Source organism: Mastigoproctus giganteus, chromosome 1 (genome assembly GCF_048544385.1).
Source record: "Mastigoproctus giganteus isolate SK-2022 chromosome 1, ASM4854438v1, whole genome shotgun sequence".
In the NCBI taxonomy this organism is placed as follows: domain Eukaryota; kingdom Metazoa; phylum Arthropoda; class Arachnida; order Uropygi; family Thelyphonidae; genus Mastigoproctus; species Mastigoproctus giganteus.
In genome coordinates this window covers 143,063,508-143,079,203 of record NC_143575.1, presented here as the reverse complement: position 1 = coordinate 143,079,203, position 15,696 = coordinate 143,063,508, and the positions used below count along the sequence as shown (strand labels likewise).

The 15,696-nt window shown below is 38.0% G+C and overlaps 1 protein-coding gene across 2 annotated transcripts in view; it reads left to right on the top strand.

The window, feature by feature from the left end:
• Window positions 1–2,815: 2,815 nt before the first annotated feature.
• The window catches only part of Pym (partner of Y14 and mago), a 168,348-nt gene continuing 155,467 nt past the window's right edge, over window positions 2,816–15,696 (top strand). Inside the window, exon 1 of one of the 2 annotated variants that reach the window (XM_090382435.1) lies at window positions 2,816–2,908. In XM_090382435.1, the coding sequence (XP_090238561.1) occupies window positions 2,860–2,908 (49 nt within the window). In that variant the 5' untranslated portion in view covers window positions 2,816–2,859. Of the gene's footprint in view, window positions 3,011–15,696 lie in introns of both variants that reach the window. The other variant, XM_090382443.1, reaches the window with a different exon arrangement.

Genomic DNA, 15,696 nt, shown 5'->3' with positions numbered 1-15,696 from the left:
CTGTCAGGTCCATCAGGCCCCTTTCCTCCTTCTTTCCGAGGTATTGTTATTCTCTCCACTGCTGATGTCGGGTGGTGTTGGCGACTCTTGGTCATCCTTGTCTTTCGTATGACATCTTCTATGTCGGGGTTAGGTCCAATCTATGACACCGAATGTGTATGTTAGTACTGGAGCTGCATAAGTGTTTATTCCTTTAACTGTGTTTCCGCAGTTCAATTTTGCTTTCAGCAGGCTTCTGAGTCTTTGATGATATTTTTCGATCAGGCACTTCTTGATTTCCTTGTGCTCTAACTGCTCAGCCTGCATCATCCCTAGATATTTGTAGGTCTCTCCTTCTGTAATAACTTCGATCTCCTTACCAGTCAGCAGCTGGTAGTTTCAGCCAACCAATTTTCCCTGGTGCAGTGTTTGGGTCTTGCTTTTTCAAGACCAAATTCCATCCTGATGTCCTTGCTGAATTCTTCGGTGATCCGGAGTAATTGCTGGAGTTGCTTCTCTGCTGCCACGTACAGCTTGATGTCATCCCTGTAAATCAGGTGGGTGCGGATGTAAAGGTTCTTTCTTCCTTCTTTATATCCATAGGTTATCCCTACTTGCTGCCGTTGATCATGGTGGACAGCGGGTTGAGAGCTAGACAGAACCATAGTGGGTTTAGAGCATCTCCCTGAAAGATTCCTCTTCTAATGGTGATTGGCCTGGTTGTGATGTTCTCGACCTTAATGGTGGTACTCCATTTCGCTATGAGGTACGGAGTCAAAGGCCTTGCAGTAATCGATGTAGGCCGTGTATATTTTGCGGTGCTTCTTGTAGGCTTGCTCCATAACTGCAGCATCTATTGTTAATTGCTCTTTGCATCCTTTGCTCCTCCACTTGCATCCTTTCTGCTCCCCAGCCATTATGTTTTGACTCTCTAAGTGGTCTGATATCTTCTTAGTTATTCAGCTGGTCAGGATCTTGTACATCGTTGGGCGGCATGTGATTGGCCTGTATTTCGCCGGGTTTCTTGTATCTTCATCTTTAGGCTTCAGATATGTGACTCCTTCAGTGAGAAACTTCGGAATTGTCTCCGAGTTGCTTATCATTCGAGTGAACTGCTCTGCTAGGTGCTTGTGTGTGTGCAGGTGAGCTTCTTGTACCAGTAGTTGTGGATGTTATCAATTCCCGGGATTCGCCAGTTGTGGGTGTTCCTGATCGACTGTTTTACTTCTTCTTCTCGAATCTCTCACTCTCTCATCTCTTGTATGTCCTTCGTTTTCTTCCATTCTACTTCTATCCAGGGTACTCTGCTGTTATGTCTTACTTCGTCGTTTGGTCAATGATATATAGGAATTTTGCTATCAGGGAAAAGGAGGTCATTGTCCCTCTGTGTTAAGCAATGGTCAGGTAACGCCTTGAGTACTGCGTACAGGTCTGGAGGCCTCATTTTAGGAAGGATGTCGATTTGCTCGAGCGTGTATAGAGAAGGGCAACAAGATTGGTGTGGGGAATGAAGGGATCCTCTTACCAAGAGAGGCTTAAGTTCTGCAAATTGCAGCGGCTGGAGACTAGGCACCCGCGCGTTGATCTGATTGAGGTGTATAAGGTCTTGAATGGATTGAGTACCCTGAATTCTGATGGGATCCTTCCACTTGTTCAGATTACGAACCTAAGGGGGCATAAATTCAAATTAAGAAAAGACATGTAGAATAGATGTGCGGAAATTTGCCTTTAGCCAGCGGGTGGTTAATTGCTGGAACGAACTTCCAACTGTCGTTGTGGAAGTTGATAGGTTGAATAAATTTAATGAGGAACTGTACAGGCATGGAGGGAATGGTGTGATTTTTTTTTGGCTGATGCTGCATACGCTCATACACTTGCTTGCTTGCATCACATGCCACTACTACTACTTAACTGTTCCAGATATTTCCCCAGAACTCTTCGATCATCATCTTCTCGGGTGGTCCGTTTCCTGCTTTTACATGTTCACCCAGTTTCCTGTAGAAGGTTGTTTGATCCTCATCGACAAGAGAGGTCCCAGAGGTCTCTTGCTGAGTGCGAGGAGGTTCTGCTTCATTGGGTCCGAGTGTTCTCCTATTCTCTGATTTCTGGTCTCATGTTTGCAGTGTGCGCTGTCTCCCTTGAGGATGTTCTTCACTTATTATTATTATAAACATTGTATTGTATTTATTGTATTGTATTCTTTTATTGTAAACAAATTCTCTTGATAAAATAAAATTGTTTTGTATTGTATTATTATTATTATTAGCCATATGGTGCAAGGAAGGCCAAGGCGAAAACAAGAGTCAGAAGTAGAAGGGAATCACCAAGAAAGAGAAGAATGATAATATCCAGCTCAGGACCCTGGGTGTGTCAAGCCCATACTCACCAGATGTGAGTCCTTGGGGTAATTGAGTTCTGGTTTTCATTGGCCACAAAAAACTTATGATGAATGTGGTGGTGTCGCGGAGACAGAAATACAGATTCTGGGATTCCATACGATTCTCAAACTGCCCCTTGTGTTCTAGAACAACAATTTCAAACAAATAAACCATAATCCACTTCTTACTGGCCGAATTTGCTTTATGGTTATTTTGCTAAATCTCTTATAGAGACTGAATATAAAGCCACTAGGCTTGGCACACCTAGGGTTCTGAGCTGGATATCATTATCATTCTTCTCTGTCTCTTGGTGATTCCTTTGTACCTCTCTCTCTCTCAGGGTAACTCGGAATTTTATTTTATTTTTTGGTGGTGCAGCATAAGCCTCAGGCTTCCTTGCACTATATGGCTAATAATAATAATAATAACAGATCTTTCAAATTTACATCTTATTAAAAAAAAACATAGCGGGATAAAAAATGAAGCTCAACTTGTCAACTAGATGGCAGAAAGGTTAAGTATGGCGTCACAATATGTGACTGGGGAAGCAGGTAATGTGCTTTGATGTTGTTTTGCATGATAACTCAGTAGTGTTAAACTCAGTAGGTAGATGGAATCTCCAAAATTTATAGAGCAGCATATGGCTACTTGTGGTATGTTTTCGTACTAATTTTGTGCTGTGCATTTTGATTTGTAATGTTACGCTGCAACATGTTAATGTATTTTTGTATTTAATTATCATATTACTTGCTACTAACATCGCACCGGGTTTCTGTTTTGTAATTTAACCCCCCCCCCCCACACACACATTTAATATTTAATTAACGCCTATCCTCGAAATGTAATGGTTACTGTACAGTAACCATTACATTTCGAGGATGAAGCAATCTTTTTGTTGAAGTGATGGGGGAAAAAAGGAGAGTAAAACTTTCATAAAAATATCCTCCGATACTCAATCCTAGAGGGACATTTTCTGAATATGGTACTGTTTGTCGAATATAACAATTAGCCAGGTCCATGTGTTATAATAAAACTAAGAAGAAAAAGAAAAAAAAGCAAAAAATATAAACACCATGCTAGCACAGGAGTTCCCAACTTCGTCATGTTTGCTCCAGTACAGATGATATATCATCACACCATTCAGTTGCGAAACTACAAAGTTTGGGCCCCCCCGCGCTATTCGCGAACTGCCCCCCCACTGTTAACCAAACAGTCACCCCCCCACTGTTAGTCTTGGTGGTACGCTAATTACGCCCGCGGTATCTTCTGGTATCCTCAGGACCACAGCCATGTTGACATTAGATTACAAACCCAATTTCTGTAGAATAGCCTAATTTGCAAATGCTTGCCACACCATTATGGCCTCACAATGAAAATGCCTGTACATCTTTCATTGATTGATACCTAATCATTTATTAAATTAACCAATTCATTCTATCATTTCCACATTCTAATACTATGATTGAGCTTATCTTCAGTTTTATGAAGAAAGCATGAAGTGAAATATGTTTTTAATATGTTGGAATCAGAATTAAATAAAAATTAAAACAATTTTAATTTAATTTTACACAGTTTGCAAAATGTCTTAGAATGCCTAATTGGAAAAAAACTTTAAAAAATTTAATTAAAAGACAAATATACATATAATAAAAATAACACATAATAGGCATGAGGTGTATTACAGTATTATAAGCATTCCATTTTGTTGAATTTTTTTTTTTCCTTGAAGTTTTTTACTTCTGTTGATTATAATACTCAACAAAAATAAATGATATTCAGAAAAAATATTAGTAGAAACTTTTAATTTTTTTTTTCTCTTTGGACTCACTGAGGTCTCACTGATGCCACATGGTTTTTTTTTTTTTTTTTTTTTTTTTTTTATGTTTAACAGATGCCTGTGTGATTCTTGTACTCAGCTCCCATACTCATATGTGGCATCTATGAGACAATAATGAGACTTGGTCTAATTTTTCCACCCTAGTTGCTCATGCACCATTAAAACCACTCATTCACTTATTGAAATTTTGCCATAGAGCTTTATGTTGGTTTTGCAAAAACTAAACATGCGGGTGACAAAATATAAGATGCTCATGTGGTATCTGGCAGATGCCACATGAGCATCAAAGTTTAAATTCAGGGGATGAATAGCCATAAATTTCACAAAATATAAAAACATTATTATTGTTGTTGTTGGTTTTCAGTTAAGTAAAAAAAGTTATAAATTAATTATTTTATTAAAACAAAAAAGGTGGCTTTCAGATACCAAGGATTCAGAATGATCTTCATAGATGTCTTTTTTGTATGTGTGTGTGTGTGTGTGTGTATAAATATAGGATGTCTTTACTTTGAAATCTAGAGTAGCCCTCTTGCACAAGAAGTAGGCACAGGCTCAGAGAGGAAAGTCACCTTTCTATTGCTTTTTTTGTAATTAGTATTAGCTGTTTGGTGCAAGAACCCCTTGGCTTTTGCTAATAGCATTACCTTTTTCCTAATTATGCTAACATTGCAATTAGAAAAAATCAAGCTAATTAACCAACCAACATAACTTCACCCAGCTGTTTGGTCACCTTTCAGCACAGTTCTTCCAGATTCACCATGACATGGTCAGTAGCCTGGAAAGAAAAGTCATCTTCTCAGAGGAGGTTAAAGGAGAATAATCAACTCAGAGGCAACAAGATCTAATGATCCTACAGTGACTGTTCATTAGATGAAGAGGAGCCTCCGTAGCCAGGTGGGCAGGAGTTGCAGTGCCTAGCACACGCTTCTAGACCGGGGTTCGAGCCCATGACCACCAAATACGTAGGATGCGGAAAGGTCAGGGAATGACCACCGCATATCCCCAGAGCAGTATGCCTTAGTTGCTAATACTCCTAAAAACCAAATAACAACAACAACATTAGATGAAGATTTAGCATCTCCACCAAGCCCATCAGGCAATCAATAGGTTATGGGAGCCATTGATCCACCAGAGTCCCATTGCTAACACCACGACACAGGACTATATGCCTGAATTGTGCGAAAGAACATCGACACTGGGCTTTGGATGATTGGAGACTGGTCCCCTGGTCTGATGAGTCCCATTTCCAGCTGATGGGAAGGTGCGTATCTGGTGGAAACCACATGAAGCTATGCACACGTCATGTCAACAAGGAACTGTTCAGGCAGGTGGGTGGTTGCTAATGGTCTGTGGTCGCTAAGGGTCTCAACTGGCACACGTTTGGATCTCTGGTACATCTAGACACATCTCTGAACGGTTCAGGTTAAGTATCCATCCTTGCAGACCATCTGCATCCCTTCATGGTCATCGAGCACCCACAGGGCAATGGACTGTGCCAGCAGGACAGTGTACCTCCCCATAGAGCCGTGGTGACTAGAACATGGTTTGAAGAGCATTCTGCAGACTTTACCACCGTAGAATGACCTCCCCATTCACTGGTCATGAATCCTGTCGAGCATCTTTGGGATGCTGTGGAAAGGTCCATTGGAGCTTTGGATCCCCCACCCAGGAGTATGACGGAATTATGGACAGTGGTGCAGCAAGCATGGATGGAAAAACCTGTGGATTGCTTTTGTGACTAGAGGACTCAATGCTTCTCCATGTTGATTGCCATTATCTGGGCGAAAGGTGGGTCTACCCATTACTAGGTAGGTGTCCTGTGATTTCTGTCCACTCCATGTACAATGTGATAATTACCTCCTTATCCTTACAGGTAGCATTCCCGTATATTCTTCAACAAAATTCAATGAGCTGTCTCCTGGCAGCTTGTCTGTGCTGTGGTGCATTTGTTAATGTTAAACTTCAATTGACATTTCTCAGCCCATCTGCCTAAATTTTCTAGTTTGTGTTGCAGTAGCATGCCCTGCCATCCTTCATATCATATGTAAACTTAGACATAAAACGTGATATGTTTTCATCTGAATCATTAATAAGTACAGAAAACAACAATGAACCCTGTGGAATCCCACTAATGACATTGGTCCATAAAGAGCAATGCCTGTTCATAACTACCCCGTCTTCTCCTACTGAATCATCCCATTTATCCATCGCATTTATGTGCCTTTAATTCCTCACTGCTCCAGTTTGTATTCCAGTCCCTTAAGTGCAGCAGTGTGAATAGCTTTTTTGAAATAAAAGTATACAATGTAAAAATTATTTTTCACATCCATTTCTTTTGTTACAGCCTTATAGTATTGCATACTACATCATTTTATATGATAATAAAAACCTTATCTGAATACGCTTGTATTTATTAATAAATAATTCATTCTCTTTTAGCAAAAACAGAATCAGCTCATACAGGGAGAAGGAAATTATCATTTTGTTGTATAAGTAGGTGATACTACTTACTGTATATTTATCAACAAAATTCAATGAGCTGTCTTCTGGCAGCTTGTCTGTGCTGTGGTGCATTTGTCGATGTTAAACTTCAATTGCCATTTCTCAGCCCATCTGCCTAGATTTTCTAGTTTGTGTTGCAGTAGCATGCCCTGCCATCCTTCAGAAACAGCGCAGACGTATCTCATCTTTTGATTTGTTTTGTTTTTTATCGTTTTGCTAGATTATTACTTGAAAACACCTATTAGATACATTCAGAATATTATATTTTAGTTTGCAGGCTACAATTTAAAGAAAGCCTGGCTTCAAAATATTCCAAGACAGGTGATTTGTCTTGTGAGAATAGCAGGGGAAAAGGAGATAACAATATAGGAAGAGATTACAATGTGTAGATTTCAATGTGATTACAATGAGCTTGGAATCAAGGCATCTTGGAGGGGCATCAGATTAAGGTATATGATGCATGGGGGGGGATTTGAACAAGGTGGAATTTTAAAATTGAAATGGGATGCAAAAATTATAGTGTGTATATATATATATATCTTATTTAACTGGCACACACACAGTGTGCCAATTAAATAACAAGACTGCATGTGCTCTGTGTTTTAGTATTAACGTAAGAGGCTAAAATAGTACATGATTAGATCTGCTAGAGTGTGCTCTTTCCAACGAGTGGAATTTGAAGCTTGACTGGTCAGTAGTTTGTGATTTATGATGGAAAGAATAATAGTAGTTTTGTGCATGACAGAAAATTGAAAATGGAGCAAAGAGCAGTTATCAAATTTTATTGTGAATTGGGAAAAAGTGCTATGGAAACTTTTGACAATTTAAAAAAAAGTTTATGCTGATGAATGTTTGTCTCAACCAAGAGTGAATGGTTTCCTTGTTTTCGTAAAGGATATGAGTCATTAGAGGATGATCCCTGACCGATCTCTGTTCGAACACATCAAGCAATTTTTGGCAAAAAAAAAAATCGATTGCAGTCATCGAACACCTCCCGCAGATTACTTTTTGTTCCCCAAAATGAAAACAGCCATGAAAGGAACGGGATACAGGATGAGAGGACATCCAGGCTGCAGTGACTGACCAGCTGAAAGTGGAACCAGAAGAGGAATTCCAGAAGTGTTTTCAAAGCTTGTATAAAAGATGTGAACAGTGTGTATACATCAGAGGTGATTACTTCAGAAATAGATAACCTTACTTTGCCATTAGTGTTATTCTTTTTTTGTAGTAGCATCAGTTTCGTTATTTAATTGGCACACTGTGTATATAAACTATTGGAGAAAACTAAAAGACTGGACTCTAAGAAGTTTGCATTTGGAATAAACGCTTCCCCAGGTTGTGAAGTTGATGCGGTGAAATTGAAATTTAACCCAGCATCAGTGGATTTATGAGGTCCATATCGAAAATAACAAGCCTACATTGATTGTTGGTTGGCAATAAGCTAAATTTTTACTCAATATGTCTTTTGAATTGTTTTGTTTTTTATCGTTTTGCTAGATTATTACTTGAAAACACCTATTAGATACAGCACCACCATATTTGTTGCTTTATTTTGTGAAATCATTTCATATTTTATGATTTCACAAATTTACTCTTGAGGTGTTTTTGTGCAGAGGTTTATTTTTCATAACAAGTGTTTCTGTTATGCAGTCTGTCGGATGTTTTGTCTTTTGTGTTGGTTTCATGTTTCCTTCAGTCAATTCTGTTCAGATGTTTAGATCTAAGTTAAATACTGTGTATTCTTCTCTCCTTTATTATTATTATTATTTTTATTATTATTAATGTAGTTGGTAAAAGATATTACTTTTTTTTTTTTGGCTGATCTCTTCAATTGCTATGTGTGAGTACACTTGGATACAGCACCACCATATTTGTTTCCATTTTTTTCACTGGCAGTAGCGTATCTCACTAGTTCTGTGAAATATTTCTCACGTTTGCTGCTGGCTATTTGTGTTACCTTCAGTCTAGCTTAAGAAATGTCTTAAAGTGATATATTAATGTTTATATGAAATAATGATTTTGCAACATAAAATATACTCTTGATGTTTTTTGTGCAGAGGATTTTTTAATAACATAAGTGTTTCTGTTTTGCAGTGTGTTGGATGTTTTGTCTTGTTTGTTTCAGTCATATTTGCCTCTGTCATTTCTATTCAAATGACTAGATGTTTTGCTAAATTAAGTTACATATTGTGTCTTCTTCCCTCCTTTATTATTATTATTAATTATGTGATTTACAAAAGATGTATTACTTTTGGCTGATCTCTTCAATCAGAGTGTATGAGTACATTTAGAGAATCATATCCTAAAATGCTTCTAGTTATCCAAATAACAATCATAAATTAGATAGAGACCACTTTATGAAGTAAAGCAGTCTGTCTGATTTAAGCTTCTTGTTTTCCATAAATTAATAAATTGGAGATTAACCTTTTAGCGAGGCCATTTGTTTGAAAGTAGAGCAATGTACTTGTTGTGGAGGCAAATGTTTTTTTTTTCTGTGAGCATAAAGAATAGTAAAATAGACTATCTATGGTAAAGAACTGGGACCATTTTTATAGAATTGGAACAGTTCTGAAAAATTTGGAAAATGAACCAAATAATGGTTTCTAAAATGTTATATATTTTTTAATGTCGTTAAAACAATTTATACACATAATAAAGAAATATATGCTTATGCTCTTGTTTAAATTTTTGTGTGTTTAATGGTTTTTAAAACTGTAAAATGGAAGACACTGTTTGGTGTGAATGATCAGCATGTTAATTATAAAACTCAATTTTCAAATGTTACAGTACCACACACATGATTCTTTGCATCACTCCTGGTTTGAAGCACTCCATATAACTGAGGTGGTTGCAACGTTAATTGAAGTTGTGGAATACACATACACCCTATTATGGAAGCAGTTATTTTACAGCCTTGTGAACGATGGCAAAATTATGATATAGCTAATGTACATCATTCTTCTGCAGAGTCTGATAGCTAATGTTTTGTCCCCTTAATTTTTCCCCCTTCATGATCTGTGTTGGTCTGTTAGAGCACATGTGACATGTTCTCTTGTTCTGTATTAGAATGATGATTGTTATTTTATTATTATTATTATTAGCTATATGGTGCAAGTAAGCCTGAGGCTTATGCTGCACCAGCCAAAAAAATTTCCAAGTTACTCTGAGAGAGAGAGAGAGAGAGAGAGAGAGAGAGAGAGAGAGAGAGAGGTATCACCAAGAAAGAGAATGATGATATCCAGCTCAGGACCCTGGGTGTGCCAAGCCCATACTCACCAGATACTACTTATATTCAAAGTTGATAAAGGTGCACATTGCTCAAAAAGCTTCTCAGTTATTTTGTTTTACAGTAGAATGTCAAAATAATGGCACCCCAAATAACAAAATATTCAAGCTAACAGCACATTGAGATCGGATGTTTACATACACCGCAAATGAAAAAGAAAACGGCAAGTCATATAATCACTGTATTTGTTTATGTTTGCTGTTTTGAAAGTGAATTCTGCAGATATCACAAATTATACTGCTGTTTTACATTTATTTAAAATTAAAAAACCCCCTCACTTGCTCCTAAAGTTAATAAACCTCATACAGAGAAGAAATGAAGAACAACATTAAAGCTTAGTGACAAACTTGATATAACCAAACTATTATATTAGGGTCACCTGGAAAGTTAATTCATGTTCCCATATTGTGTCTGTAAATTGCGTGTGTTCTCTGGTCGATTTGACTGTTTTGCTGGATAAAAAACTCCAATTTCTGGGGGGGGGGAACCTTGCTATCTATGCCTGAGGCCGACTAACTCAGCCACGGAGTGAAAAAAGCCCATAAAAGTTCCTCGCATCATTGATGGAATTCGAACCCGGGTCTTTTCCTACCCGGTGGGGGAGAATGATGATAACACCACTGCGCAGACTAAATTTGATATAATAAAGAAAACAGAACATGTCGTAGGTAGGAGTATATTAACGGCAAGATATAACATTGAATTGTCGACATGATTATATTTTTTATGTGCGATTAATGAAATTGCAATCTTAATCTCTGTTTCTTATTTAGCCTCATTTCTGCATTAAATATATTAAAAATAAAAGTTTCTAGATAATGGAAAAGTCTAAATAACGGCACCTTGAATTCCCGAAAGTGCCGTTATTCTTGAAAGTCTACTGCATTTTGCTATTTCGGTTATTTTTTTGTTATTATATTTTGTTTTTATCACTTTTAGTATTTTGTATTTTTATTTCTATCCATGTTTTTGCTTCTATTCTTTGTTGTTGTTATTTGGTTTTTAGGAGCATTAGCAACTAAGGCCATATTGCTCCAGGGATATGGGGTGGTCATTTCCTGACCTTTCCACATCCTCCATATTTGGTGGTCATGGTCTCAAACCCCGGTCTAATCAAGAAGCATGTGCTACGCACTGCTGTTCCTGCCCACATGGCTACGGAGGCACCTCTATTCTTTATACAGAGTGTTTAAAAAATGGTCAGTAATTTAAAGGTGAAAAGTACAAACTAAAATAAACAAAAAAGTCCCATTGAACATCGGGCCGCAAATGAATCATTTTCGAGATAATGCACATTTTCTGTTAAGATTCACCACTTTACTATGGGAGCACTATTTTAGCAAAAAGCTGTGAATCCTTTGCTAAGGGTGGTTTTATTAAACATAAGATAATACATTTTTAATTTTTGGTTTCAACACCACAGGATTTTACAGATGTTACATGTTACAAAAGATGTTCAAAATGCTGTCCTTGCATCTGTACCTCTTTCCATGTTGACTGTCCTTTGACAAGTACTAGTATGCCTGCTATGTCTCAGAGCATTGAGAGAGGGGAGAGAATGAGCATAACCTAAACAAACAATAACCTAAACAAGTCAGTGGTGGAGCCCAACTCTGTACAGTTCACCTTGTCAGTGGTGGATCCCAACTAGAAATGTGCAATATCTCAAAAACGATTCACTTAAGGACCCATGTTTACTAGGCTTTTTTTTTTTGCATATTGTAGTTGGTACAGTTCACCATTAAATTATTGACCATCACTTTGAAACACCCTGTATAGTTTCTATTCTGTATATTTTACTCTATCTTTTTCACTGTATTAGTAAAGTGTATGTAAAGCAACTTTGAAAAAGCAACTTTGCTTGTCTGGACTGAAAAGCATACTGATATAAATCAAGATTTATTTCAATATGTTTTTCAGTCCAGGCAAACAAGGGTGCTAATTTTATTTATTTATTTTTTTTTCCACTAAAAACTAAAACAAAAAAAAAAAAAATAAATATTGCAATCCATCAATAAAAAATGAAATATGGTAAAATTCGAAGCAGAATTAAAACAACTGATGTTTTCCCAAAATTAAAATGAAAGTTTACATCTGTTAAGTGTAGCCCTACCATTTTTGTAACATTTAGGGACACCACAGCTGCAGGGTTAAGTTGCAACTGGATCAGTATCTTCTGATATATGAATGATTTAATTATACCAATAGAATTACATTTTAATTAAAATTTTCTTCTGCATGTTTTGAATAATACTTGCAAACTTTGGAAAACACTACTTTGTGTGGATTCTGCTAAATATTATGAAACATGGCATGTTATGTTACCATAATTTTAATAGCTTTTTGTTATTAGAGAGAATAAATAATAAAGAAATCTTGATGGGACTGCATTTGGAATATTATTTTTTCTGGTTTTGGAGGCTGCATTTTATGCAAAGGTAAGCTTTAAAATATTCAAAGAGATAATGGGGGAGGGGGAGGTTGACCATATAGTATAAGAAGACTACAAAAGTGTGGGTTATAGAAATTGGAAACAAGGTATGTTGGTGGGGGGGGGGGAACTAGACTGAGCCCCAATCTGAGCTGAGTTTTAGAACTGTGATGTATAAATTGGGTTTGGATTGAGGGCTAAAAAGCCTCAGGAAGTTCCCCTCTACTAATTAATTGAAGGGGTGGGTATAATGGTTCTTAATTCCAAAAATTAAACTAGTAAAATTAATCCTTTATACTATATGTTATGAATTAAGATATTTATAGAAATGTTACAACTGGATTGGCCACCTCAATACTTGATTTCATACAATTAGAATGAAAAAATTTCCATTTCTTCATTCTAGTTTCTAATGTAATCATTTCTCTTCTGCATGTGTCCAGTATCATCTTAATGTGTTTTCCTGTAATTAATCCTGAGTGGGTGCCATTCCCATTCTTCCCTCATACTCATTCCTAATCTCATCTTTTCTGATCACTTCATATATCCATCTCAATATTCTCATTGTTTTATGCAATTCAATCTTGCTGGTATTTTTATTATCACATAAGTCCTGTCACTTCCCACCACTTTACTCATCCCCCGCGCTTGCTTGGCTCTGACTTTTTTTTTCTGTCCCTTCTCGACTCCCTTTTGCTGATCTGAATTATTTAAACTCTTTTGATTTTTTCCCTCTGCCTACCTGAATTAGTTCATTCTGTCTCTCTTGTCTGGTTCTCCTTTGTCGTGCTTTACTGCACTTCCTCTGAAACATTTCTGATATATACAGTGATGTGTGAGTGTAGCAGCACTCGTTTGAGTGGAGTGGCCCATGCCTGCAGCCTATGTAAACTGCTAAATATAGGTGATGATGTATTCATTGTCAAAATGGGTTAATTGTAAACTCCTCTGACCTAGTGGTCATGCTGGTGTATTAACAGAACATTGTTAATACATTAGGATTTATGTTAACCAACCGAAGTTGTTGTGCAGTTGCATCATTACATAACATTTCTTATTGGGAATTCCTTCACAGTGAGTTTGTCTCTTTATACTTCAAATAAGTAATGCTTCCCCAGTAGAGAAGAGTAAGAATAATGTAATATAGATCGCTGTTTTAGGGCTATTTGACCCCTGATCAATGAGTGGATAGGTACCTGGTGGTATCACAGCTGACAACCCAGGTAGGAATTAATTTCACAATATGAGAGATGCCAGGTGGGGGTTTAGTTTAATACATTTAGGATTAAGGGCTAAAAAGCCTCAGACTGTATGAAGAGTTTACTGTCGTATAAGTTAGTGCATTAGCATTGTTTTTGTATTCTCTATTCTCTACTGGGGAAGCTTTACTTATTCATAAAGTGCTACTTCCCATAGTTGCTGTGCTCCCTGAGCTAATAAAAGGAACTGGTATGGGCTTACACCAATCGTTTGTGTAGTCCAACTGCAATGTCAGAATAACAGGATTTTCCTAAAGGCATATGGATCCTTGTCTGACTGCCATCCATACCTGACCATTACTGCTCTAGTATCATGCCCCACCTCCTTTTTCATCACTCACCAGATTTCTCTTGGGATTCTCATATGCTTTTTCTGAGTCAAGAATGCTATGTATAATCAGTTGTTTTTCTCCATTATTCTTCTCAGTGCTCACGCTGTAGCCATTGCATTTCTTCTTGGATAAATCGAAATCAGTGTTTTGGCACTAGACTCTTCCTTTAATCCTCCTATCAATTATCCTTTCATATATCTTTAGTGTCCTACTACTTAACTTGATACCCTGATAGTTACTGCAGAAAAGTATATCTTCTTTTCTTTTGTAGATAATGAGATAAGCATAATCTCATTTCTTCTCTATACATCCTGTATTATCCTCGTTTCATCACTATTGAAGAAGTATGTAAGCCACTAACTGATTTCTTCCTTCTCTAACATTTTCATGACCTCTACTGGTAAGCTCTCTGATCCTTTATTTCTTCCCATTTTCACAAGTTCTTGTTAGATTTCTTCTTGACATATTTTCTACCGTTCTTCCTTTTCTGCATAGCGATTCTGTCTTCTATTTTTTATATTTGGCTGATGCTATATAAGCTTTGCTTATATAGCATCAGCTAAAAAAAAAAAAAAAAAAAAACCTCTACACAGTTCAACCACCCATAACCTCCAAGAATTTGTCTAGTTCTCCCTTGAATTATTTAACCCATCCACGTCCACAGCACCCCTCGACGTGGGCACCTGTACGTGGTGAGGTGACCTCCAGATGACGCTGCTGGACTTCAGACTAGCATCACTGGGATCCAAACGCCCAGAGCCCAGGTTCCAGGCTTACATCAATGGAATCCGGCATGTTTGCCGTGCGCTGCGACCGTGTAAATTCGGAAAGGGGGATCCTGGTGGTTGAGGGGCCCAGCTTCAATACACCACTTTGGCCCCTGCTTCGACGACGGGTGGTCCTGGAAGGCCCGGCTAGGATCAATCGGCTAGTAGGCTCGCCTGCGAGGGTCAACCGTGTCAATGCACCGCCCCTACCCTCATGGTCGAGGGACAGGATTCAGGCTGGCGGCGGTGCGGGTATAGTGTCTGGAGCCCTGGCGTCCCACTCCCGAGCGCATTTATTGCATGCCGGGTAGTGGGCGTCCCCTTTGGGCTCCGTGGTGGGTGGGGAGCCCGGGCACTGAACCATATAAAAAACTTCATGAATCCTGATAAACTTACTTCTTCAGGGGGCCCCAACCCGGTCCCTATCTGAAAACATTGACATTGATTCAGATAGCATTATAGCTACAAAGAGGCAGCGAACAGAAATTTCATCAGGGTCTGTTCCAAGGTTCCTAATTATACACTCAACAAGTGAAAAACACCGTTTGGAAAAATGTCACCCTTCTTTATCCAAAAAAGGGTTGGATGGGTTAGCAGGTTCACGAAAGTCAGTTAAGAGGCTCCGTTCTGGGGACCTTTTGATTGAAACAAAAATGACAGAGCAGTCCGAACATCTACTCCGAGTAACATCAATCGGAGGAATCCCTATAACAGTGACACCACACAGAACACTCAATTCATCGAGAGGTGTCATTTCGGAGTGTGACCTTCTTGACGTAACCGAGGAGGAAATCTGCTCTGAATTAAACCACAGGGAGTTGTTGCCGTCAAGAGAATTACTGCGCGAAGGGATGGAAAAATTATTAAAACCAGGAGCGTTATCCTGACTTTTAACTCTCCTAAACCTCCTTATGAGATTAAAGCT